This window comes from Siphateles boraxobius, unplaced genomic scaffold (assembly GCF_051911475.1).
Source record: "Siphateles boraxobius isolate OS27281-9 unplaced genomic scaffold, OSU_SipBor_1 74, whole genome shotgun sequence".
NCBI classification, from domain to species: Eukaryota; Metazoa; Chordata; class Actinopteri; order Cypriniformes; family Leuciscidae; genus Siphateles; species Siphateles boraxobius.
Window position 1 is genome coordinate 521,431 of NW_027509202.1, and position 27,644 is coordinate 549,074.

The 27,644-nt window shown below is 41.0% G+C and overlaps 1 protein-coding gene and 1 long non-coding RNA gene across 3 annotated transcripts; both read left to right on the forward strand.

The window, feature by feature from the left end:
- Positions 1-9,729: 9,729 nt before the first annotated feature.
- LOC143724461 (polyunsaturated fatty acid 5-lipoxygenase-like) lies at positions 9,730-19,272 on the forward strand. The gene is made up of 14 exons (XM_077217522.1): positions 9,730-9,911; positions 11,018-11,213; positions 11,297-11,378; positions 14,235-14,357; positions 14,754-14,860; positions 15,007-15,179; positions 15,320-15,466; positions 15,554-15,763; positions 16,054-16,140; positions 16,360-16,529; positions 17,436-17,548; positions 18,452-18,552; positions 18,647-18,817; positions 18,909-19,272. Exons 1-14 carry the CDS (start codon positions 9,762-9,764, stop codon positions 19,086-19,088), a joined length of 2,010 nt encoding a protein of 669 aa, XP_077073637.1. The 5' UTR covers positions 9,730-9,761; the 3' UTR covers positions 19,089-19,272.
- Positions 19,273-27,215: 7,943 nt separating this feature from the next.
- On the forward strand, positions 27,216-27,644 carry LOC143724462 (uncharacterized). Of its 2 annotated transcripts, none has more exons than XR_013197382.1 (2): positions 27,216-27,298; positions 27,507-27,644. It is a non-coding gene; the product is annotated as an uncharacterized LOC143724462 (long non-coding RNA). The 2 variants fall into 2 exon arrangements; XR_013197383.1 differs by having other exon boundaries at positions 27,258-27,346.

The following is a 27,644-nucleotide window of genomic DNA, read 5'->3' on the forward strand; positions in this document are numbered from 1 at the left end:
CCCGCCTGATGGCCAAACATTCCTTCTCAATGGTGCTGTACTTAGTCTCTCTCTTTGAGTGCTTGCGACTAATGTACAGCACCGGCCGTTCCTCTCCCTCCATCTCCTGGGACAGGACTGCTCCCAGCCCCCTGTCCGACGCGTCGGTCTGTAACAAAAAGGGGAGAGAAAAATCAGGAGCTTGTAGTAGCGGACCACCACATAGAGCAGCCTTTACCTGGGTGAAAGCCTGCTGGCACTGCTCCGTCCACTGAACCGGATCTGGTGATTCCTTTTTAGTGAGATCAGTCAGCGGGCTGGCAAGGTCCGAATAATTAGGCACAAACCTTGTCATCCTCATTTATATAGCGCTTTTAACAATGTAGATTGTTTCAAAGCAACTTTACAGAGATAAACATATAATTTAAGGTAACAGAGATTTGTTTGGTTTATAGTGGTTCTTGAAAAATGTTTTTTCCAGCTAAAGTTAGTTTTGATTGATTCACTTCCGTCTAAATGATCATTTGTTATTAAATTAGGGTCCGCTAAGACGACACCGTTCTCTCTAAACAGACTTTAAACGTGAACCTGTGATAGACGCTGATGGTGTTCACATGCGCATTAAGAATTGATTCTATAGTTATGTGCGTTTGAATATATGTGCGCAGGTTTATAATTCCTTACAACCAATGCCTAAACAAACTACTTGTCTATAAATTTTGATACAGAATTTTATTTTATCTTATCACTTTGGGTAGGTACACGAACCCGAAAAATTCCACAACGCTTTATCTGTAGAGTGGTATAGGGATCCTCCATAGGGAGAGGCTAGTTGGCACTTCAGCACTGCATTGTCATCAGGTCCAGGCGAAAGTACTTCGTCAGATCTGGAAACGGCCTGGATCCGGCAGGCTGCGGGAAAACCTCGGGATAAACAAAGACACTAAAATTAGCTTAGATGCCATTCTTCTTATGATGTAACGAGTACATCAGGATTTAAGGGAAGTGTTCCCAGTTCCGGCTGACCTAATCTAAGCAGCCCCCGCCCGACTCAGGCCGGAAGGGGTGGTGGTACTGGTCTGCTCATCTCAAATGACTGGAAATTTGATCCTTTACCACCTCTATTTGACAACAGCTCATTTGAATCACATTTAATTACCATCACTAGTCCTATAAAAATCCATTTTGTAGTTGTATATCGTCCCCCAGGTCAACTTGGCAGTTTCTTGGAGGAGCTTGATGTGCTACTCTCATCCTTCCCTGAAGACGGTACTCCTCTTGTAATTCTTGGAGACTTCAACATCCACCTAGAAAAATCTCAGGCTGCCGATTTCCACACCCTGCTTGCATCATTTGACCTCAAACGAGTATCTACTGTGGCTACTCACAAATCAGGTAACCAATTGGACCTTATCTACACACGCTACTGCTCTACGGACAATACACTGGTCACTCCACTGCACACCTCAGATCACTTCCTCCTCACTCTCAACCTCAACCTGCCTCAGAACACAACACACACTCCTCCACAGGTCACCTTTCGACGGAACCTACGCTCACTTTCCCCCTCTCACCTATCCTCTTTGGTCTCATCCAAACTTCCTCCACCTGATCAGCTCTCAACACTAAATACTAACAGTGCAACTGATACTCTTTTCTCCACTTTAACATCCTGCTTGGACAACTTCTGTCCCCTTTCCTCCAGGCCAGCCCGCGCCACACCCTCTGCCCCCTGGTTATCTGATATTTTCCGCGAACATCGTACTAAACTCAGGGGTGCAGAGAGGATGTGGCGCAAATCGAAAGATCCGACAGACCTGGGTCTTTATCAATCCCTCCTCTCTTCCTTCTCTGCTAATATCTCTACTGCTAAAATGGCTGCTAAAATGGCTTACTATCACAACAAAATTTTCAATTCTTCTGACTCTCGCATGCTTTTCAAAACCTTCTCCTCTCTTCTTAACCCTCCTCCTCCTTCATCAACCCTAACAGCTGACGATTTTGACACATTCTTCATAGAAAAAACAACCACCATCAGCGGCCAATTTACCAATCCACAAGTTGACACACACATTTTACCAACAAACGCACACATTCTACCCTCCTTCTCTCTACTTTCAGAGGCGGAAGTCTCTAAACTCCTCCTTTCCAATCGCCCTACTACCTGTCCGCTTGATCCAATCCCCACTAATCTACTTCAAGCCATTTCTTCCTCAGTTGTACACTCACGCACATCATAAACACCTCTCTTCACACTGGTACTTTTCCCACAGCTTTTAAGCAGGCTCGAGTAACCCCACTGCTTAAGAAACCCAATCTAAATCCAGCACATCTAACAAGCTACAGACCGGTCTCTCTTCTTCCATTTGTCGCGAAAACACTTGAACGAGTTGTTTTCAACCAGATCTCCTCCTTTCTTACACAGAACAACCTCTTGGACAACAATCAGTCTGGTTTCAAGAGCGGACACTCAACTGAGACTGCCCTGCTCTCAGTAATTGAAGCTCTGAGACTGGCAAGAGCAGCTTCCAAATCCTCAGTCCTCATCCTGCTGGATCTGTCTGCTGCTTTTGACACAGTTAACCACCAGATCCTCCTGTCAATCCTAAAGATGAAGGGCATCTCGGGAACTGCACTCCAATGGTTCGAGTCTTACCTCTCAGGTAGGTCCTTTAGGGTGTCATGGAGAGGTGTGGCATAAGACCCAACATCTAGCTACTGGGGTGCCTCAGGGCTCAGTGCTTGGACCACTCCTCTTCTCCATCTACATGACATCACTAGGATCTGTGATTCAGAAACATGGCTTTTCCTATCATTGCTACGGTGATGACACACAACTCTACCTCTCATTCCAGCCTGACGATCCAACGGTAGCTGCTCGTATCTCAGCCTGCCTAACAGACATTTCTGGCTGAATGAAGGACCATCACCTTCAACTAAACCTTCCGAAGACAGAGCTACTTGTGGTCCCGGCCAAACCAACACTTCATCACAACTTCTCCATTCAGCTAGGCTCGTCATCCATAACTCCATCAAGGTCAGCTAGGAACCTTGGGGTTGTAATTGATGATCAGTTGAAATTCACAGACCACATTGCTAGAACTGCCCGGTCCTGCAGATTAGGATGATCAGGTCCTTCCTTACAGAGCATGCTACACAACTCCTTGTCCAAGCACTTGTTTTATCCAGACTGGACTATTGTAATGCTCTCCTGGCTGGTCTTCCTGCTTGCTCTGTTAAACCTCTACAATTGATCCAGAATGCTGCAGCCAGAGTAGTCTTTAATGTGCCAAAGAGAGCACACGTCACTCCTCTGCTCACTAAATTGCACTGGTTGCCAGTTGCCCCTCGCATTGAATTCAAGGCACTGACGTTTGCCTACAGAACAACCACTGGCACTGCTATCTCTTACCTAAACTCATTACTTCAGACTTACGTGCCATCCAAAAACTTGCGCTCTGTTAGCGAATGTCGTCTTGTGGTACCATCTCAAAGAGGCACAAAATCTCTTTCTCAGACCTTTACCATGACTGTTCCCTGTTGGTGGAATGATCTGCCTAACTCAACCAGAGCTTCTGAGTCAGTAGCCACTTTCAAGAAACTGCTGAAGACGTATCTTTTTCGGCAGCACTTGATTCAGTAGTACTAACACTTTCTCTTCTCTTCTATTCTATTAAAAAAATTAATTAAAAAAAGCACTAAAGTTAAACTGAGAGGGGTTATAGCACTTGCGTATTGTTGTCCTACTGTTAGTTTAACTGCTTCTATTGTTCTCATTTGTAAGTCGCTTTGGATAAAAGCGTCTGCTAAATGAATAAATGTAAATGTAAATGTAATGCAGCCTAATATTGAATTATAGAAGTCTATAGAGTGTTATGTGAATGCTAGGTCAAAGAGATGTGTTTTTAGTCTAGCTTTGAACTGACGGACTGTGTCTGCTTCCCGGACAATGTTAGGAAGATTGTTCCAAAGTTTTGGTGCTAAATAGGAAAAGGATCTACCGCCAGCAGTCGATTTAGATATTCTAGGTATTATCAACTGGCCGGAGTATTGAGATCGCAATAGACGTTAAGGACTATAATGCGTTAAGAGCTCGCTCAAGTACTGGGGAGCTAAACCATTTAGTGCTTTGTAAGTAATCAGCAATATTTTAAAATTTATACGATGTTTAATAGGGAGCCAATGCAGTGTTGACAGAACCGGGCTAATATGGTCGTACTTCCTGGTTCTGGTAAGAACTCTAGCGGCTGCGTTTTGAACTAGCTGTAGTTTGTTTATTAAGCGTGAAGGGCAACCACCCAGTAGAGCATTACAATAATCTAGCCTTGATGTCATGAACGCATGAACTAGTTGTTCCGCATTTGTCAATGAGAGCATATGACGTAATTTAGATATATTTTTAAGATGGAAAAATGCGGTTTTACAGACACTAGACACGTGACTTTCAAATGAAAGATTGGTATCAAAGAGCACACCCCGGTTCCTTACTGACGACGAAGACTTAACAGAGCAGCCATCAAGTGTTAGACGGTATTCAAGGTTATTACGTGTGGAAGTTTTTTGTCCAATAATTAGAATCTCTGTTTTTTCAGAATTTAGTAGTAGGAAATTACTAGTCATCCAATTTTTGATATCAACTATGCATTCCGATAATTTTGTGAATAAGGGGATCTGCCAATATCCTTTAGTTAAATCCAGCGTCGAATAAAAACGAGCAGTGCCGAGCCGATCAAGCAGTTCGTCAATCCGGGCCATTGGATAGGCATCGAATTTCGACACGGCATTAACCCTGCGGCAATCCACGCAAAACCGAACTGAGCCGTCCGTTTTAGGTACTAAAACTATCGGGCTCGCCCAATTACTGTGGGATTCTTCTATTACCCCCATCTCGAGCATCGCCTCTAATTCAGACTGAACCACTTTTTTCTTGTGTTCGGGTAATCGATATGGCCGGCTGCGCACCACCACGCCCGGCTCGGTCTCAATATGGTGCTGAATGAGGTTGGTTCGACCGGGTAGGGACGAGAACACGTCGGTAAATTCTACCTGCAACCTGGCAACGTCAGTAAGCTGGGACGGCGAAAGATGATCTCCGCCTGGAGCCAGTGCGAGAGATGGAGATTTGATATTCGCTTCTGGTCCGAGATCCTCTTCCGCACTAATCACCGTCGCCAGCATTCCTGACTCCGCCTCGCTCCATTTTTTTAGGAGGTTGAGGTGGTAAATTTGACGTGCACCATTCCTATCCGTTTGAAGAACCTCATAATTGAGATCCCCGACTCGCTGTGTGACCTCAAAGGGTCCTTGCCACTTCGCGAGTAATTTGGAACTCGACGTGGGAAGCAATAGAAGGACTAGAATCTCTTAAAATTCTCTTAGTTTCGTTCCCCTATTGTATAACTAGGTCCGTCTGTCCTGAGCCTGTAACAAATTCTCCATTGAGAGCCGCCCCAAAGTGTGGAGTTTTGTTCTCAGGTCCAGGACATACTGAATTTCATTTCGACTCTCCGAGGGTTCCTCCTCCCAAGTCTCCTTCAGCACGTCTAGCACCCCGCGGGGCTGACGACCATAAAGGAGCTCGAAGGGGGAAAACCCCGTGGAGGCTTGCGGAACCTCGCGCACAGCGAACAATAGGGGTTCTAACCATTTATCCCAATTTTTGGCGTCTTCGTGAACGAATTTACGAATCATTGTCTTTAATGTGCAATTAAATCGTTCCACCAAGCCGTCCGTTTGTGGGTGAAAGACGCTGGTGCGAATCGATTTAATGCCCAATAACTTGTAAAGTTCACGTAACGTACGTGACATAAACGCCGTGCCCTGATCAGTGAGGATCTCTTTCAGGATCCCCACTCGGGAGATTAGACGAAACAGGGCATCCGCTTCACTTTTAGCGGAGATGTTGCGGAGTGCCACTGCCTCAGGATATCGCGTTGCATATTCCACTATGACTAATGCAAAGCGATGTCCCCGTGCTGACCGTTCTAATGGCCCGATGAGGTCCATCGCAATTCGTTGGAAGGGGACCTCGATCAACGGAAGGGGGCGCAATGGCGCTTTTGGGGCGGCCGGCGGATTTACCATCTGACATTCACGACAAGCCGCGCACCACCTACGCACGTTCTCGTGAATGCCCGGCCAAAAGAATCGGGCCATGAGACGGTTAAGTGTTGTTATTTGCCCTAAGTGTCCAGCCATGGGATTTGAATGAGCCGCCTGGAAAAGCATTTCCCGACGGCTCTTTGGTACCAACAACTGGGTTGTAGTTTCTTTTGTTTGAGTGTCTTGTATCACTCTATACAACCGGTCTTTCAGAATTGCAAAATATGGATAAGTGAGCGGTCGAGCGGGCTGGAGAGGCTGACCATCGATGGTACGGACCTGTTCAAAAGCATGTTTTAACGACTCATCCTGAGACTGTTCCAGGGGAAAATCATCACGCTCTGGGAGAATCTGTCTCCCAATTACGCTCGGATCCCCTGGACCCAGTCCCAGAGGTCCCAGTTCAGTCTCTCCCAACCGCACGACCGCTCCCCTCTCCTGCTTCCCTTTTCCACAAGAGACATCCGCACACAACAACCCCAATAATTCCTTAAAAGCCGGCCAATTAGTTCCCAAAATCAGCGGATGCCTGAGGTGCGGGTTAAACTGCCACCTCTACACTATGGTTTTGCCCCCTAAATTTGATCAGAGCAGACATGAGCGGATACTTCACCACATCCCCGTGCACACACCTTACCCGAACCATGCGGCTCATATCCAATGCCTCAGGTTGAATCAGGCTTTGGTGAATCGAGGATTGGTTACATCCTGAATCCACCACAGCCTGATAGGTACCCCCCTTTATACTCACAGGTATTTGGTACCGGCCAGCCTGATCGTGAGCAGCCTGCGGGGCATCCGGGACATAGTGAACCCCGTGCCCCTGGGCTGGGGTCTAAGGCCTCCTGCCGGATCCAGCGAAGTCCCCCCCCCCGTCCCCGGGGAGGGCCACGGAACGGTCCGGGAGGACGGGACCTGGGAAGGGGAACAGGTCGAGGGGAAGAGGTAGGAGAGGGGGAAGGAGAAGAAAAACAAGATGAGAGAGAGACAGTTGGAAGGCTTTCGCCGACCCTGGAGCACGCCACCAGCTGGTCTTCCGCCGACTGAATGGCCAAGTCCAGCGACGCCGGTCGGTGGCACTGGACCCACTCCGCGGTCTTCCGCGGCAAACGGCTGATGAATTGTTCCAGCACCACACGGTCGATGATCTCCCGGAAGCTGCTTCCCTCAGCCAACAGCCACTTGCGGCAGGAGTCCCGGAGCTGTTGAGCCAACACGAAGGGCTGGCCGCTCTCGCCCAGATCCAGGGAACGGAACCGCTGGCGATGTTGCTCTGGGCTCCGGCCGACCCGCTGTAAGATGACTCTTTTCACGTCGTCGAAAACCAGGAGATTCTGGACGGGTAGCTGTTGGGCCGCCGCTTGCGCCTCTCCGGTCAGCAAAGGGATGAGGCGCACCGGCCATTGCTCTCTTGGCCACCCACCTGCCTCCGCTGATCTCTCGAAGAGGTCCAGGAATGCCTCAGGGTCGTCCTGCGGACCCATTTTATTCAGGGGCAGGTGGGGGCGCTCGACCGGTGGCGGCGTTGAATCCGGCCGAACCTCCCGGTCCATCCAGCTCCGGAACCTCTCGCGATCCTCTTGTTGGCCTTGAATCAGGAACTGGAACCGCCCTTCCAGATCGGTCCTCATCTCCTACAGGGCCCGATGTTGGTCTTGGTGGAGTACCCCGAGGGAAGCAACCACGTCCGCAAGTGGCAATGGTGGCGGTGACTGCATGCTGGCGGCGGCTTCCGTCTTTCTTCCCGGGTTTCGGCACCAGTTTAGTGGATGAAATGTTCAGATAAAGGGAAGGAAGAGGACAGGGTCGGCTTCAGGTGACTGTGGGTGTTTTATTCAAATCAAAATTCTCAAACAGAAACAAAAGATGCGCACCACGCGCTGGACAAAACAGACGCTACTCAGGTTTCAAAGTCTCTCGCTCTCAGCGTTCTCCTTTCTCACTCTCTCCATCTCAGTCCAGTTCACCCACAGGTCGTTACCGGTCTCTCTCTCCCACTCTCTTGTTTCCTCATGGCTTTTATCCGTCTCCCCATGCCAATTACTGAAACAAGAAACAGGTGTTTGTCATTCACACTTACGCCGCACCTGTCTCCCGATCCTCTCTCCCGTCACAGACTTCGCTGAACCACGCCTACCTTGCCACAATAAGTCATAAAGTTTCATGCATGTCTTGATTCTGGCTTTTTTTCATCGCTCTTAAGATTTGCATGATAAAAGTTTGGAATCACTATGATTTAAGAAATGTGACAGTAGACATTTATAATGTCACAAAAGATTAAATTTAAAATAAATGCTGTTCTTTTGAACTTTGAATCATTAAGAAAAATAAAATGTATCACGGTTTCCAAAAAAGTATGAACCGTTTACAACATTGATAATAATCATAAATTTGTATTGAGGATCAAATATCAAATCATCATCATATTAGAATCTGAAGGATCATGTGACAATGAAGACTGGCGTAATGAGCTCTGCCATCACAGAAATCTGTTTTTTTTAAATATACAAAAAAGAAATTACTGTTTATATTATAAAATATTACTGTTTTAACTACTTTTAACCAGATTAATGTCAATCAAACATTTTTGTTAATAATAATTTGTTACATTTTTTTGCCAGCATATATGTAAAAAAAAAATTATATATATATATTTGTGAACGTCAAATTGGTTGTTAAATTTATTCTGTAAAAGGACGTGAAGTAATTTTCTCATTTGCAGTAGTTTTTAATTTTTACACTTCTGTTCGTACATTTTTGTTTAATCCAAATTTTACTCAGCTATGTATTAAACACATTCATGCTTTTGTGTGTTTTTTAGTTATTTTTCTTATATTTACAAAATAAAGTTCAGAACAATCACGCCAGGATAGATTTTAAAAATTGATACATTTATACAGGTTTATTTTAGTTATTGCATTCTGAGCGAAACTGAAAGGATTTGAATTTGAAGGATTTCAATGAGAAACAAACAGTGAACAAATGAGAACAATTAGTAAAAGATACAGTTTTAAAGCATAAAGGTAAAAAGGAAAAGCACAACGAAATTAAATAAATGTATACGAGTTGAGGTTTGCTGTGCTTTATTCTAACGTTATACAAAGTGAATACCTGCAATCATTCAGTAAACTGCGCAAAACCTGCTAATATTTCTTTTTTATAGACGGTTACAAAACTATAAACAATTGTATACAGTAAAAAAAATCATGATTTGTTAACACACCTTTTTTTTCTTTTGTCAAATCAACTAATGTGGTTCAGATAACATAATATTTTGAGTTTCTATTTTTTTCAAACAATCTCCTTCATTGTATGAATTAAACATTAAAAATTAAATAAACTAAAATATGTTTTAGCCAATCAGGTAACTTACTTTTTTTTTTTTTTTACCATTTATGCATTGAAAACTACAGTAAATTTGCCTTTTTTTTAAATAATCCATATCCTGCTGTGATTACAAGGATGATTATCAGTTCCGCGCATGAATATTCATGTAACTCCTCCTACTGAAACCGAAAATCTTGTAACACCTGCTAATCTTGATAAAGACCACAAAATTATCATTACAAGTTAGATTGACAGATCACACCTCAATGCAAAGGGCAAATCCGAAACTGAGTTTAACTTTAAAAAGCCACTGGTGAGAGAGTCAGTTGTACTCGTCCTCGCATCTGAGCACAATGTTCACGTACACAGTCTCTGTCTCCACTGGTAAACAGGAGTTTGCTGGGACAATTGATCATGTTTACCTGACGCTGACGGGCACGGAGAGATGCAGTGACCGGACTCTGCTGGACAAATCCTTCTTTCAACGGTTTGCAAGAGGAACGGTAGGAAGTTTTTTTTTTTTTAAATATTAAATATAAAACAAAGTTGATTATCACTTATCAGACCATTAAATCCTTTTTTGTTTCCCCACAAAAAGTGAGAAATATATGGAAGCTTGTTTCCGCCACGTAATAAAACATTTTAAAAGATAGTCGTGACTTTATTTCTCAGAATTGCGTGAAATATAGTAGCAATTGCGAGTTATAAAGTAGGCTAAGAATTGCGAGAGAAAAAACTAACAATTCTGACTTTTTCTCAGAGAAATTGCCTAGCTATATTTCTCGCAATTGCGAGTTTATATCTTATAATACAACAAACAATTGCCACTTTATATCACGCAATTCTGACTTTATAACCTGCAATTGCAAATTTATTTCACGCAATTCTGACATTATATTTCGCAAATCGCAAGTGTGAAAGTCAGAATTGTGTTGCAATTACCTTTTTTATTTATCATTCTGTAACAAGCTTCCATAGAACTCAGTCTCTATGACTGTTTAAAATTTCTCGAAATTGCATTTCTGTAACCCTGCTGTTCCCTACCAATGCTTCCACGTATTTCTTCACTTGTCCAGTTTATTCATAGCAATATAAAGCCCTCTAACAGATAATCTAATTTAACATATGTTGGAAATTTTATTTTTCTCAGATATAAAGATATCAACTCTCAATTCTGAGGGGAAAAACGTTTTCCACCTGAATTGGACTTTATAACTCACAAATCTGACTTTATCTCAAATTCTGACTTGACTTTTTTTCTCGCAATTGTGTGAAACTCGTAAATCTGAGAAGTCAGCATTGCGAGATCCCAATTAACTTTTTTTATTTTTTTATCGAGAGGTGGAAACAAACTTTCATAAAACTGTTTAATAAATAAATTTTATTGTATCACAAAATACCTGAGTGTGAAAATTGGTGTGGTATTTTTGATTTGTCTCTTCCTTAATTAAATCCTCTTTTATTTTTGCACATAACCTGTGATGTCCGGTATAGAGGCCGTTTTACTTGAAACGGGGCCTCATAACAGAAGGGCCCTCAGATTGGTTTTTGAAATGGGCCACCGAATTGCAAAGGCTCTGCTTATGTCTAACGGAAGCTGTTGTTAAAGGTGATGCCCATCGATGTCAGTGTGAAGGAGAGGCTTGGAGACATTGTGCTGGTGAAGCTCGAGAAGAAGAACGTGCTCAATGATCAGTGGTACTGTAGATGCATCAGTGTGACGTCACCCTCTGGAGATCGCTTTGACTTCCCCTGTTATCGCTGGATCGCGAGTGAAAAGGCAGTGGTTCTTCGAGATGGCACGGGTGAGTCCTATCCCGACTCTGTTCACTATCCAGTCTTGAAGGAATCATGTTACAAATACTGTTATTTATGTCTTTTCCTTTAGCTCGATTGTCTCACGAGGATAAAACCTGTTTGCTAAATGATCACAGACGCACGGAACTGGAATCCAGACAACAACTGTTCAGGTTTGAGGCCACAGTTACAATCAAGTCAAGTCTCCATTTATAGCTCTTTTAACAATATAGATTGTTTGGCTTTACAGCAGATCTAGAATTAAGTTATTGTCCAGCTGAAGTTAGTTTTGATTGATTAACTTCCGTTGCAAAGATCGTTAGTTATTAACTTGGGGGCAGCTAATACACACCATTCTAACAGAAAACCATTAACGCGCTCCGGCCGCTCATTTGCACAAAAGGTGCCTGGTGACTCGAAAGCAAACCTTGAAATGGGTCCCTGAAAAATTATGAAAAAAAAGGTTCTCTCTGTGCAAACTTCTAAAACACAAACTTGTGAAAACGCTGGCGGCGTGCCCATGCGTATTACGTGTTCAGTCTATAGGTATGCGCGTTTGAATATATGTGCGCAGACAACGTGTAATCTTTCTTTACAAATTGACCTCAACAGACTTGTCTGGCCTTAATTTATCTCCAAAGGGTAGCATGTACAGAGTAAACTGCAACGGCCCTAGTACTGAGCCTTGTGGTACGCCATACTGAACTTGTGATCGATAAGACATCTCTTCATTTACTGTTACAAACTGATAACGGTCAGATATGTATTTAAACCATGCTAATGCGAACGTATCCTAATGACAAGGATGAATTAATGATATTGAGAAGAGGATCTATGACATCTGGAAGCATCTTTCAGTAGTTTAGTCGGTATAGGGTCTAACATGCATGTTGTCGATTTATATGATTTAACGAGTTTAGAAAATTCACCCTCTCCTATAGCAATGAATGAATCAAATTTTTCCTCCGAGACTACAGTGCACTGTCTGATATGATGTCGTAGTAGACTGTTACGTAGTTATAATTTTCTCCCTGATATTATCAATCTTGTAAGTGAAGAATGTACATAAAGTCATTACTGCTGTGTTGCTTGGAAACGCCTGGGGTTGAAGCTTTATTTTTCGTTAGTTTAACCACTGTTTCAAATAAATACCTAGGGTTTTGTTTATTTTCTTCTAATAGGGTTGAAAAATAAGCAGATCTAGCTGTTTTTAAGGCCTCTCTGTACGCAATCGTGCTCTTTCCATAATTTTTTTTTTCATATTTCTGGGTGCTCCCTTAAAGGCCTGAGTGTACCACGGCGTTGGGCTATTTTCTTTAAGCGCAAAGGAGCAACTGTATCTAAAGTGCTGGAAAAGAGTGATAGGTCTAACATATTTGTAACACAGAGTCGGCTTTACAGCCTTGGCTAAATGAAGTTTACACGAGACTAGATGGTGATCTGAGATGTCATCGCTCCGCTGCAGAATTTCAACGGCATCAACATTGATTCCATGTGATAATATTAGATCTAGAGTATGATATCGTCAATGAGTAGGTCCTGACACGTGTTTCACTCCCAATAGAGTTAAGAATGTCTTTAAATGCCAATCCCAATGCATATTTTTCAATATCTACATGTATATTAAAATCACCAACAATTAGGACTTAATCTACAGCCAGTGCTAACTATGATAGAAAATCAGCAAATTCTTTGATAGTCTGTATGGTGTCCTGTATACAGCAGCTAGCACAAATCTTAAACGTGATTTATCATTTACACTAGATAGCGTTACATAAGCAGCAACACTTCAAAAGAATTATATTTGACAAGACTTCTTAGTAATTCTGAAAATATTACTATAAATTACAGCAACACCTTTGCCTTTCATACGAGGTTCATGTTTATAACAGTAATCTTGCGGGGTGGACTCATTTAAAGTAATGTGATTGTTTGGTTTTATCCAGGTTTCTGTCAAACACTACACATCTAGTTTATAATCTGTAATCATATCATTAACAATAAGTGCTTTTAAAGTAAAGGATTGAATATTCAGCAACCCAAGCTTTATCATTTGTTCATCTGTATTATGTCTTTTTATTTTATTTGTTGAACATCAATTAAATTTTTACCCTTAAATGGGTTTGAGAGTTTTGTATTTCCTAATTCGGGGAGAAGAGACAGTCTCTATATGATGATATCTAGGTGAAAGAGGCTCTATGTGATCAGATTTATCTGACCTCAGTGACGTGAGACAGCTGGCAGACGGTCGGTTTAGCCAGTTTGTCTGCTTCCTGACCTGATTCCCAGATTGTCATGTTTGAGCTCTAAGACTGTAAGATCAACAGGTCAGGTCTGCCCCAAAAACTTTTCCAACCCTATATTATTTTGAGGACACCACAGCCATTGAGTGAGGACCGTCTAAGTATCTCATCACTCCTTCGAACAGGAAGGGGGTGTTTCACTGAGTGGGGAGAATCTGTTTGTTATACTAATCGGAAGGGAAGAGCGATGTTTTGTCCCGCGACTACAGCGTCTCACGGTCACCCAGTTGCCCTCCTGCACGGGCTCTACAGCCGGGACAAAACAATGTACAGAGTTCACTAAGCTAGAGTATCCAAAGTAGTTTCTAAAGCCCTTGCATCCCAATTTTTAATCAAGGATAGTAAGAGTGTGTCTCTAGTATGAAATCTTCTCCGTCAGCCTATCTCCCTGCATTTATCACATGTAAAGCCCTCACCGCTGACATGAAATGCTATACTATACATGTGACACAAAGTGCAAGTGACAATAACAGGAGAAGACATTACTCCCCGTGTTTGTTGCCTGATCCTACTCATCACAGTTTTTTGGACAATAGTCAATCATTTGGTGTAAAGTTGTCTTTATTTTCCTCCAAATTCTGTTTATTGTTGGTTTTTTTAACAGTTTAAAATGCTTAACACTCTTGTACTGTCATTTCACTTATACTAGAGAGAAAACAGTGTATCACCACCAAATATAATTATTGGTAAAAATAACTGAAAGATTAATGTTGCCTTTTCTTGAAGGTGGAAGGAGTGGCAGCCTGGTTTCCCCATGAGTATAGATGCCAACTCAAGCAAAGAACTTCCTCTGGACGTTCAGTTTGAGGCTGAAAAAGCTGTGGACTTCAATGAAAACTTAAATGAAGCGTAGGTTACCTAGTTTGCATTCATCACTTTGCCTGTATCCCTAACACATATGCTACTATTGTTCCAAACCTGTATGAAGTTCTGCTGTTGAACTAAAGATATTTTGAATGTTGTAACCAGACAGTAGCCATTGACTATTTCGTTTTCTACTATACATGGAATTCAATGACCACAGTCAACTGTCTGGTTACAACATTCTTCAAAATATCTTTTTAGTTCAACTGAAGAAATTCTTATAGGTTTGGAACAACATAAGGGTGAGTAAATTATATTTGGGTGAACTATCCCTTTAACTGAGATCTCAAAATAAATTGAGAAACAAGTATAGCTTAAACCGAACCGGACAGTGAAAATCTGAGCATTCATCTGTATTTTTCCTTCTGTGATCTCTTTCAGGTTCAACAATCTTCGTCTTAACAAGCTTAAGAGCTTGTTCCAGTCCTCTTGGAAAGATATTGCAGATTTTAATGAAGTATTTCTGTCAATCAAAAACCCTGTGTCAGGTTTGAATTTCTTCCTGTTCAATTTTTAATACAAAAATGAGCTGTCCAACTTATTATTGTGGGGATTTTTTTATATATATACATCAACAGGCAAAGACATGTTGTTTGCATACTCCTAAATTCACTGGCATTATTCTCATTGACAGAATATGTGATGCAGAACTGGAAAAAGGACTTTATGTTTGGCTATCAGTTCTTAAACGGCTGCAATCCTGTGATGATCAGTAAGTGCATGAAACTTCCAGACGAGTTCGCAGTCACACAGGAGATGGTGAAAGGCTCCCTGGATAGAGGTCTTACTCTACAGGAGGAATTAAAGGTCAGAAAATAATGCTTCAACCTGAGTGTGTAGATCGGAAGGTTACAGTGGTCAATTCTGGATGTGATTTGAATAATAGTAATAAATGAAATTTCTCCAGTGTCACTCTGGCTCCAACACTAAATGACCGTCTATTACAGGCAGGAAACATCTACATCGCAGACTATGCGATACTGGAGGGAGTGCGAGCCAATGCCACAGACCCGAATACCCAGCAGTATTTGGCTGCTCCCTTCTGCCTTCTGTACAAGAACAGCCAGAATGAAATCATGCCCATCGCTATTCAGGTAATTTAGTGAAGTTACTTCAAAAGTAAAAAAGTTAGCGGTAGCGTTTTTACCAAATATTCTGTTTGTTTACTTTATCTGAAACAGCTCAGTCGTCAGACCCCTGCTGCGGGGATGAACACGGTCTTTCTCCCGAGCGATAATCACCACGACTGGATGCTAGCCAAGATGTGGGTGAAATCCTCTGACTTTAATGTACACCAGCTGGTCACACACCTTCTCAGGACACATCTGACATCTGAGGTTTTTACCATTGCCATGTACAGACAGCTCGCTGCAGTCCATCCTGTATACAAGGTAGCCATCCTTTAATGCTTTCACTGCTATGAGATTTAATGTAGTTCTTCAGATTCACAGAATGCCAAAGAGAGAGGTTTGGTGGATATTGAAGAGCTGCAGGTTATTGTCCTTCTAGGATCCAGTCATGGTTTTTGTGCCATTTCTCAAATTGCTGTTGCTGTAAATGCACTTGCCTGGGTGTTTTTACCACATACGGCGGCAAAGGGAGATTTTGAAACGTGTGGCTTATTGCTTAATTGAAGCCTGTGTCTCTCAGCCAATCATTGCAGCCTTTGTTCTCCTTACAGTTGCTGATACCTCATGTCCGTTTCACCATTGCCATCAACACTGCGGCTCGAGAAAAACTCATCAGTAAAGATGGGATCGTTGACCAGGTATCTTTAACCCTGAATAAATTTCCTTGGAACCAGTTTTTTTCCCCAGGTTTATTCCTGGTTCTTTCACATGACTTTGAGGTCTGAAGAGGCATACAGTCTTTAGATTTTCATCTAGCTGTGGCTTCTGTTTTGTAGATTTCACTGCATTCTCTAAAGAAGCATTTACAAAATGTGGTCTGAGATTCGAAGTTTCACTGGTGTCCTTTTGTTTCAAAGTTTGTTAGTACTGGTGGAACGGCAACAGTGGAAGTGATTCAAAAAGCCATGAAGACTTTAACCTATAAGTCCATGTGTTTCCCTGAGGCCATAAAATCTCGAGGAGTGGAAGATCTGCCCAACTACTACTACAGAGACGATGGCATGATGGTCTGGGAGGCAGTGAAAAGGTAGTTGATAAAATGCACAATTTAGTTCAAATTCGAGGTGGAACAGTTTGAATTATTCACAGTTCGGTTTTTGGTCACCTTTTTCGGTAGGTTTGATATGTGCTTGTTTTGTAATAAATAAGGTTATGACACCAAAATTTTGGATGTCAGTGAAAATTTCACAATTCTCTATTCCAGTTTTGATACCACAGCAAAAACTACTAGCCTATCTAGTATGAATTTCTAACATTATTAACATTAACAGCCAGTAATAAAATGGAACAAATCAAACTATAACTTACCAAGTTATTCAGCCAAGAGCAGTGTGGGTTTTTCACCTTATTTTCTTGTTTAACATTTTAAAAACAACAGTGACAGCAGTCTAATATTCCTACTGCTGTCTAAGACATAATGCATGGATCAATATACAGATACTGTACACATGTGCTGCCTTTCTCAACTGTTAACGTCCTCCACTTAAGACATAACTGACTGTTTACTAGAATAAACTCCAAGATGGGCATTTTGAAAATTGTGAATTTGTCCATTCAAGAGCAAGAAGAATGAAAGAAGTCAATTTAATATTCACGCACAATTTCTCACAGCGTGCATATGTTATTTTTAAGCCTTGCCAATTAAAGCATTGAAGTGTAAGACACAAAGAGGTTTATAAATGATCAAGTATCTAAGTATTTTTTTTTTCAAACCATATTATAGATGCATCGTCAGAATTGAGATTAACCGCCGTGTAAATGCATACCGAGCCGTGGGTGTGGTTTATTTATTTTACAGAAAATGGTTACATCCGTTGTTTCTTTCTCACCATTAGCATTTGAACTAAGAACACATTAGTACAGAATTTGACACACAGATGTATTTTTATTTTTTACGTTTGCTGCTTCATCATTTAACCTTTTCTTCCTCCAGTTTTGTTTCTGATGTGGTGAAGATCTTCTATGGCAGTGATGAGATGGTTCAGAAAGACAAGGAGATTCAAGCATTTGTTCAGGATGTTTGCTTCTCCGGTATGAAGAATTGTGGTGAGTACAGGATCATTTAAAATGTAAATGTGTTTTAACCTCCCCAACCCTGTGAGAAGTACCGGATGAGCCCCCAATTTTCACATGCCTTCCCAGTCTAGAGAGGGGGTAAGAGGAATTCATGAAAAAGATCAAACTTGACTTAATCAGGCAACCAAGAACTGTTAAATTTATTTGGCAAGTTCTAAATGCAAAAGGGGATGCTTCAAATCGACTTCAGGAGAAGTAATTCATACCTTACTCCCCCCTCTAACCAAACACCGACATTAACCAAAATGGCATCAACCTTCCAACTGCTTCCAAAATGACAATCAAATTGTAAACGGTTTCAAATTTAAATCCATCCTTAAGAGTGTCAGTGAACTTAATTAACAACTGAGTAACCAAAGTCCTCTTCAATGAACAATATGTACAACAAGATAAACGCACAGCACACTTACTAATGTCTGGGGCAGGAGAAAACGGTCTCAGCTGCCTGGAGACAAAAAGGCTTCTTCAAACTTTGATTGGCTGCTTGTGGATGAAGCTGGAGAGGAAATCAGCAGTGGATGGTAACTAGAGTCGGCTGGTCTGCATTGAGAAGGCGAGCAGAACACCAAAACATTCCACTTAAAAAAAAAAAGTAGAATAGTAATTCACCCTTTGCCATCTAATCAATCATAATGTTGAATTGCCATTTTGTCAGAAAAACAAACTAGACATGAGAGTTAGCAGATTAATGTTGGTGGACGTTAAAAAGAAAAATGGTGTATTGACCGTTGTAGGTCTTTGTGAAGGCTCAATTACAGCCTGGGATGTAACCTGTTTATAATATGGTTTACAAAATTTGTATGATTCCATATACATGGTTTACACCACTCTTATAATGCATACACAAAGTAAACTCCTATCTAATGTTCACAGAGTTTCCGGATTCCCTGAAAACACGGGAGCAGTTGGTCGAGTTCCTGACTGTTGTGATTTTCACAGCTTCAGCACAACACGCTGCAGTCAACTTTGGACAGGTGCGTTACACACTTTTCAGGATGAATATAAACTTTTCAGGATGAATATAAACTATCTATAGGCTGATATCTGTGTGTCTGTCCTGGGTTCCAGTATGACTGGTTCTCCTGGATCCCAAACAGCCCTTCCACCATGCGGAAGCCCCCTCCGGCTCAGAAGGGCCAGGTGGATATGAAGTACGTAATGGAGAGTCTGCCGGACCGCGGGCGTTCCTCTTGGCATCTAGGAATAATTTGGGCCCTCAGTCAATTCCAGGACAATGAGGTTTGATGACTGATTCTTCAGAACTAGTTTGCATAAACTTTTTCTTCCTACAAATTTAAGTTGTCTTGATTTTTGTGCAAATCTTCTCCAGCTGTTTTTAGGCGAGTATCCAGATATGTACTTCACTGAACAACCGGTCATGGAAGCCGCAAAGAATTTCCGCAAGAAATTAGCTGAAGTGACCAACATCATCAAGAGCCGAAATAAGAATTTGAAAATGCCCTATTGGTATCTGTCTCCAGACCGAATCCCCAACAGTGTGGCCATCTGAGGGAACATCGGTGGGGAAATTAGCAAGAACCATTTCAAGGTTTTATAGAGTCACAGGATGAAGTTGTGAAGCAGTATTTTGTTTTTCCTTTGCTTGTGCTTTGGTATAATAACACTTGTTGAATTTGTACTGGTCAGATGAAACGTGCACAACTAAGATTATCAAATAAACTTATTCACCATCACTTTGGCTCTTCTCTGGCTTTCTCAGTTAAACTCACTGGCTGATTGTAGACTGTTAATACAGTTAGCAAATCTGTTCTGTTAACAGGTTTGACTGACAAAACAGATCTTCTGGCACGATTCTATATTTTGCAAAAGTTAGAATAGCTAATGGTAAAGTGAAGAATAAAAATGAGTGCAGATCAGTGTGCTCACTTTCCTTCAATATCCACTCCAATATCTACATGGGCTAAGTGATCACACTATAAAACAGAAATGTGCAATTCATTTATTTAAAAGGAATTCACAAAGAGCCAAAATCGTGAACTACAGTGCTTGATGACTTGGCTTTTTTTTTTTTGTACAAATTTCAAGGGTTAAAAATTACGGCTTTTCACTGAAGGTTAATATGAAGGAGTGATTCAGTTTGTTTACATGATGTACAAATTTACCATACTTGGAGTAAACCAATGTATATTTGAATGCTTAGAACAGAAATGCAGCATGTAAATAAACTTTAGTTTCAACTGGAAAAACAACTGTAACCCTGTAGTGATATATTCTCAATGAATCAGAGTATTAACCCCTATATCATTCAGAAAATGAAAAAACAGCTTAATGTGGGCCAGCACCACACACAAACCCCCTTTGCAAGCCTGAAACATACACTTCGCTGTATGACCACAAATAAAATAAACGGTGTACCTGAGTAGATTAAATATTTCTCAGATCCATCCACTGTCACCAGTTAGCAAACTCTGATGCTCCTGCTACGCCAGATAAAATGGTACAGAGAGAGCGCTGGTTTTTGTGTTAAATATACTTGTTGAACTGCATTGTTGATTGGCAATATTCGTTATATCATAACTGTTTTGAAACGTTTCGAAATTTCAGTGGGACTGCTGGGGGTGATGTAAAAGAACACATCACACATATGCTTGATATTTAAACTTATTAGATGATTTAGTCAATTGCATTTGATGGATTTTACTTTCAATAAAACTTTGTAATTGTTTTGTAAAAGCTGTAAAAATGCATGGTTGGCCTGAGTTTTTGTTGCATTTACATTGTTCTGACCAGCAGGGATCCCCACCACGCTTCAAAACAGTGAATCATTTTCCTAAGCAGTTTGTTCAATTGACTCGAAGGTTTGAAAGGCTTAGTTTCTCCCATCACTAATCTGTTATCATATAAACAACATACGCACACTTGTTTTCTTCTCCCGCTACCTTTTACACTCTCTTGACTGACGTGAGCACTAATCAATCAATCATAACTGACATGAGGCGGGATCAAGCTGTTTTTAGCCAATAACAATACTTTTTTGAAGGGCAAAGTTCAATCTTCGAGGAATTTGTAAGATGAATTACTATTCCTCTGTGCACAACTGTAACGGGTATCCCACTTGGTTGGCCTAGTTCATCGTAGCTTTCTTAGAAACAGGTTTCCGGTTCCTTTTAGGACGATGCTCCATAGATTCCGCCTCCAAGTCTGATGCATTTCCAGAGCTAGTTTCTCCTTCTGAAGTTGCTTTCTCCACCGAGTCTACAATTGGGTGCATATTCTCTTTGAAATCCTGATTTTCATAGGTTTCCTCCACTATTTCCTCCCCTCCAGAATGTTGAGATTCACTGTCTGTCAAGGTAGTTACTTCATCCCCTTTAACTTCAATCTTGTGCTGGAGATCAGGAATAAACTGTGTCCATTGTCTAGACCAGTCTGGAAAATAGTACCCATATTTTTCCTCTTCACTTCCTGAGCAATTATCAGCAGTTTCAGGAGTTTCACATGCTCTGTCCTCTCTCAATGTTTCTTTGTGCTCTTTTGCCACTCTAGACCTGGTTACTGGCCTAGTGTCTCCGATCAGGTTATGGCATCCTCCCCGATTCTCCCATGCATCGCCCTGACTCCTCCTGGCCCTTTCTCAGGTTTGAGTTTGTACACAGGTAAGTTGTCAAGCTTTTAAATAACAATGTACGGGGCTGAATTCCACTTATAATCCAGTTTTGCTTTCCTGTGGAGTGGAGATTTCGAATAAGCAAACAGTCTCTAGACCTTAGAGGCGTTTGTTTCTCTGATGATTCTTCAGTGTGGATTCAGAAGCTAGTCGGTAGGCTTTCTGAACATCTGTCTTCAGGTTTTGGACATACTTCTGGTATGTCTGTCCTTCTCCTTCTGAAGGCGTTCCAAAGCACACATCAACAAGTGGGCTTTTCTTCCCAAGACAGTAAGTAAGTTGAGTACCATGTAGCCTCATATTTAGTACAATTGTATGCATGTACTAATTTTCTGATGTGCTGGCTCCATTTGTGCTTTTCTGCAGCATCCAAATTACCTAGTATGAAGAGTAGTGTCCAATAAATTGTTCAGCTTGTGGGTCTCCCTGAGGGTGGTAAGGTGTTGACCTTGATTTCTCAATCCCTAACATTTCTAAGAGTTCTCTTATAAATCGACTCTCAAAGTGTCTCCCTTGATATGAATGTTTAAGGGCTGGAAGTTCGTAAAACACAAAGAACTTCTCCCAGAGAATCTATGCAACTGTCACTGCTTTCTGATTCCTATTCGGATAGGCTTGGGCATAGCATGTAAAATTGTCAGTGATGACCAAGACAATAGCAACACCTTTGGAATCAGGCTCTATCGACAGGAAATCAATAAAATCAACAACTAGAGATGTTACTCAGAGGAGTGCGTTTCTGAACTATCGTCCGATGAGCATCAGTACCATCGCATAGCAATGCAACAGAGCCTCTCGGCTGGTTGAAAGTAGATTGCAGTCTAATGTGTTAAACTCCTGTTGTGGAAATTTTAATATTCATTGATCCCAAACAGGTATCATAAGAGAAAGAACCTATTCAATGTATAAAAGTATATGTGTGTACGTGCTTGTGCGTGACGTTTCAGGAACATATGGGACAAGACCTCTGACCTTAGGGACGGTCAGTTTTGGCCAGTTTATCTCAGTACCAGTTTGTGTCTTTAAGTAGAAACTGAACAGCAGTAAGGACCTTATCTGAGTGGGTGAAAGGTACAGCGGGTGAGGAGGAACCTTGAAAACAGTATAAAGGCTGTCTCATATCTTCCTGTTGTGTGTCACTCTCTTGCACAGCGTAACTTCTGTGTACTAGACTGAACCTATTCTTGCAAGAATAAATACTTTTCTTTTTATTCATTTGACTCTGAGTGTCTCTTACGCAGTGATGATGTTTAACAGAATTTTTGCCACAACACTCCATTCCCGCTGAATCACTACATTATATTTCTCAACGAGACGCAACTGACGAAAACAACCGCCCGTTTTACCTTCCAGTCAAATAATGCGTTGCAAACATCAATAACAGCTTTAAATTGTCAATGCTGGCAAATTACCATGGTATATCAACAGCGGGATAATCCACGGATAGCTGTGCCTTTAATGCACGACGTGAAGCGGAGTTTAGTTTACTTGTTTAATTAAAAGTCACCAGAATACATGAAATTGCATTTACTCCAGTAACATTTTTCTGTTGGTCCAAATGGTTGCTCCCTAATAAAATTAATGTCCAAAGGTGATTCATGAGAAGCTCAAGGAGTATCTTCACCGCTGTTTTGTGCTCATCTAATAACATGTGATTCTACAAGCTGAAAAAGGGCGGTAACGTTTTATGAGATTGTGCTTTGTTTTAACATTTAATAAAGAATGTTGTGAGAAGTGTCATATTGGATTACTATTCTCTGAGCCCTCCAGTCCATGTGGTGGTCAGGCCAATATGACGCTTACCCTCAATGATTCACTAAAATGCATTAACAGAAATTGTTTTAATGCTGTGAATTTTTAGTTTATCCTTTTGCCTCATGTTTATAGTTACGCTTTAATTTAATGGTGCAACACAAAAATATTTAGTAGTGCGTAAGTTGTAACTTAGTGCTCATTTACGTTAAAACTAGGCTAAGTTTAGTTTCATGGCACGCTCCTTGTTTCTCAGCAGGATTAATGGTATTGTAAAAGGTAAATAGCCTGTTTCAGCGTGAACATAACTTAGGCCTATGCCTAAACTACAAGCGTTTATGGTTTTGTAACAGTTTATGTTTTGAGAATGAGAAAAATACTTTTAAGTATATATTGCACCAAATGTGCAAACTCATAAAAACATAAACTGTTACGAAACGATTTACACTTGAATGATTGCAGGTAGTCCTATTTTAATTTTAGAATAAAGCACAGCAAACATTGATTTCATTTCGTTGTGCTTTTCATTTCGTTGTCATTTTCATTTCGTTGTCATTTTATTTATGTTCAGTAGATCTTTCTAGCTCAAGCAAATCCACATTAAATTATTTTTTATACGGTCGTCTGTTGACTGTAAATATAGGGACAATATTCAGGACAACGCGCTTTTCTCCGCATCTGACAGAAGTATCACACGCTTTCACACAGATCTTTCAAAATAAAAGTAGAATCAGGAAAAAAAAGAGAATTACGTTGTTGTTTCTTTGACTGGACATATGCGACTCACTCAAAATGGTCTCGCAACCCACCAGTTGAGGAACATCGAATCTATATTTACTATGCTCCGAGTCCGATCACTGCTGAAGCTCATTCGGCACCCGTACATTTCCGCAGTAGACCGCACTCGTTTGACTTGCGCCTGGCGCTGAGGTGAAGTTGGAGTGCGCGTCTGAAAAGTCTGAATTTTTTTGTGGTCTTAAAGCGACGGTTCTGTGTTCTAAAAACAAAATCCTTGTAAAAATATGAGCGAGACAGAAACAGCAGTTGTGAGAGGGCGGGGTGGCCAAGCTTAAGCCAAGGGTGGCCATGGTCACCCCTGGGTCCGCCACTGCTTCTGAGGCGACTGTTCAACATTCTCCATGTTCTCTGGTTGTAAAAATCATACAGCGCTGAAATATGTTGTTCACATTTCATTGTTTCCATGACCTTTGCCATCACAGAATTTTTTTTTTTTTTTAAATATTAAAATAGAAAAGTGTTATTTTAATTGGTAAACATATTCCACAATATTACTGTTTTTGACTAGGCCTACTTTTAATCAGATAAATATAGTCTTGGTAAACAAACAAATCTTTGAACAGTAGGCTTTTGTATAAATCATTATACAAGCAGATGAACACTTTTCCAATCAAAACATAAAAATATAGGCTATATAAAATTTGTTACATTAATTTGTAAACGTCAAATTGGTTAATTATATTCTGTAAAAGGACGAAGTGTTTTTTCTCATTTGCAGTAGTTTTTAATTTTAACACTTCTGTTTTGTTTAATCCAAATTTTACTTGTGTAAACATTCATTTTGTGTGGTTTTTAGTTATTTTCCTAATATTTACAAAATAAACAATAATTTTAGAACAATCACGCCAAGACAGATTTAAAAAGGTGATACTTTACAGGTTTATTTTAGTTTTGCATTCAACAAATGAGAACAATTGGTAAAAGAGTTTAAAAGCATTGTGAAAGGAAAAGCACAACGAAATTAAATAAATGTAACGTTATACGAGTTTGCTGTGCTTTATTCTAACGTTACACAAAGTGAATACCTGTGTAACCCCTTCATTGGATCGTTCTCTCGACCCTCCCGGAAAGGACCACGTACACAGACCTCACTTCATCAATTCAACAAACAATAAATCACGTTTTCTCCTAATTAGGAGCTCAGTTTCTTTTCTTTTTTTCTGAACACAGAAAACGTAACATCATAGTACATCATACCTGGGGATATACGAAATGACACCAAACAGACATGAAATACAGCTCATCAGGTCATGTAACTATCAAATATTAAGTAAGTTACATGTGAAAATAAACAAAGAGAAATACAACGGATACCATGTGCTCCTAATGCGTTGGACGATGAGTTTCGGTATAAGATCAATTAATCATTATTCATCAACTCTTATGACTCAAATATGAAACAAAATACTTTTAAATGAACAATTCTGACCTTGAAGAGAAATATAATCATCCCTGACAACATTTTATTTCTGTTCTGAGAGATTTTCCACTTACCGTTCTCTTCAACAGCTTGCGTAAAACTGAAGAGAAAATGGCCGATTCCACTCATAGTTTCAACTAGTCACCTGTAGGTGTCCCCATATCCCCTTCGAGTAGGTGGTCTCTGCGGAACAAAAGTGGGCGTTTCTAAATTTGTGGGTGTTTTCACACTGGTGGGTGTTTATAAATCATGCAATGAAAATGATGCCCTTCTCCCGACCCCACCCCTAAGACCTACCCACACTGTGACGTGGGCAAATCAGGTAACGCGGTTGAAAACGCCCCTCTGTTTATGGCCTCGCCCCCTGATTTGGTAACTCCTATTACCGTCTGCAGAGACCTCTATTTGTCCCCTTCTTTTAGATGCACTTAATGCATTATCAGGAATATTCTACAACATGAACAAACATTTTGGCACAATTCATTACAAATTTCTTTAACCCGTTACACCTGCAATCATTCACTGCACAAAACGTGTAAACTAATAAAGAATAAATAATTTAAATTAAAAAAATATATAAACAGTTACGAAAGTACAGTTTATGCATTGAAAACTACAGTAAATGTACCTCTTTTTAATAATCCATCTATCCTGCTGTGATACAAGGAGCTTGATTCTCAGTTCCGCGCATGAATATTAACTCCGCCCACTGAAAACAATAATCTCGTAACACCTGCATCTCTTGATAAAGACCACAGGTAGGCTATACTATCATCACAAGTTAGATTGATAGACCACACCCCAATGCAAAGGGCAAATCCGAAACTGAGTTTAACTTTAAAAAGCCACTGGTGTGTGAGAGTAAGTTGTACTCGTCCTCGCATCTGAGCACAATGTTCACGTACACAGTCTCTGTCTCCACTGGTAAACGGGGCAGTCGGGTAAACAGGGGTAAAGGGGCAGTCATGGCCTAATGGTAGCAGAGTTGGACTGGTGACCCAAAGGTTGCTGGTTCAATTCCAGTACCGGCAGGAATATGACTAAGGTGTCCTTGAGCAAGGCACCTAACCCCCAATCGCTCCCCGGGCGCCACTCAAGGCTGCGGGGCGCTGCTCCGGGTGTGTGTATCCACGTTTGCAGTGTGTGTGTGTTCACTACTCACTACTCTGCTCCTAATGTGTGTGCACTTACTTGGATGGGTTAAATGCAGAGGTCAAATTCCAAGTATGGGTTACCATACTTGGCCATCACGTGTCATTTTCACTTTCACTAAACAAGAGTTTGCTGGGACAATTGATCATGTTTACCTGACGCTGACGGACACGGAGAGATGTAGCGAGCAGACTCTGCTGGACAAATCCTTCTTTCAACGGTTTGTAAGAGGAACGGTAGGATTATGATTATCACTTATCAGATCATTAAATGCTTTTTTGTTTACTCACAAAAGGTGAGAAATCACAGTCTCTATGTCTGTTTAAAGTTTCTCCAAACTGCATTTCTGTAGCCCTACTTTTCCCAACCAAAGCTTCCACATATTTCTTCACTTGTCCAGTTTATTGACAGCAATATAAAGCCCTCTGACAGATACTCTAATTTAACATATGTTTAACTTAAATTTTTGCACATAACCTGTGATGTCCGGTATAGAGGCCGTTTTACTTGAAACGTGGCCTCATAACAGAAGGGCCCTCAGATTGGTTTTGAAATGGGCCACCGAATTGCAAAGGCTCTGTTTATGTCTAACGGAAGCTGTTGTTAAAGGTGATGCCCATCGATGTCAGTGTGAAGGAGAGGCTTGGAGACATTGTGCTGGTGAAGCTCGAGAAGAAGAACGTGCTCAATGATCAGTGGTACTGTAGATGCATCAGTGTGACGCCACCCTCTGGAGATCGCTTTGACTTCCCCTGTTATCGCTGGATCGCGAGTGAAAAGGCAGTGGTTCTTCGAGATGGCACGGTTGAGTCCTATCCCGACTCTGTTCACTATCCAGTCTTGAAGGAATCGTGTCACAAATACTGTTATTTATGTGTGTTACTTTAGCTCGATTGTCTCACGAGGATAAAACCAGTTTGCTAAAAGAGCACAGACGCACAGAACTGGAATCCAGACAACAACTGTTCAGGTTTGAGGCCACAGTTACAATCCTGGACCATATTCAATCAATTATTTGGTAGTGTAAATGTTTTCTTTATTTTCCCCCCAGATGATTCAGTTTATTGTCGTTTGTTTTACAGTTTAAAATGCTTACACTTATCACTTATAGCCTACTTTGTCACCAAATATAATTATTGGTCCAATAACTGAAAGATTAATGTTGCCTTTTCTTGAAGGTGGAAGGAGTGGCAGCCTGGTTTCCCCATGAGTATACTAGATGCCAACTCTGGCAATGAACTTCCTCTGGACGTTCAGTTTGAAGCTGAAAAAGCTGTGGACTTATATGTAAACTTCATTAAAGCGTAGGTTACCCA

What these genes read in the sequence shown, in the direction of transcription:
- LOC143724461 (XM_077217522.1), top strand. Translation starts at nt 9,762, where the DNA reads ATGTTCACGTACACAGTCTCTGTCTCCACTGGTAAACAGGAGTTTGCT. An exon ending in AACGGTTTGCAAGAGGAACG is followed by an intron (nt 9,912 to 11,017) that starts GTAGGAAGTTTT and finishes CTGTTGTTAAAG; the next exon opens with GTGATGCCCATCGATGTCAG. An exon ending in GGTTCTTCGAGATGGCACGG is followed by an intron (nt 11,214 to 11,296) that starts GTGAGTCCTATC and finishes CTTTTCCTTTAG; the next exon opens with CTCGATTGTCTCACGAGGAT.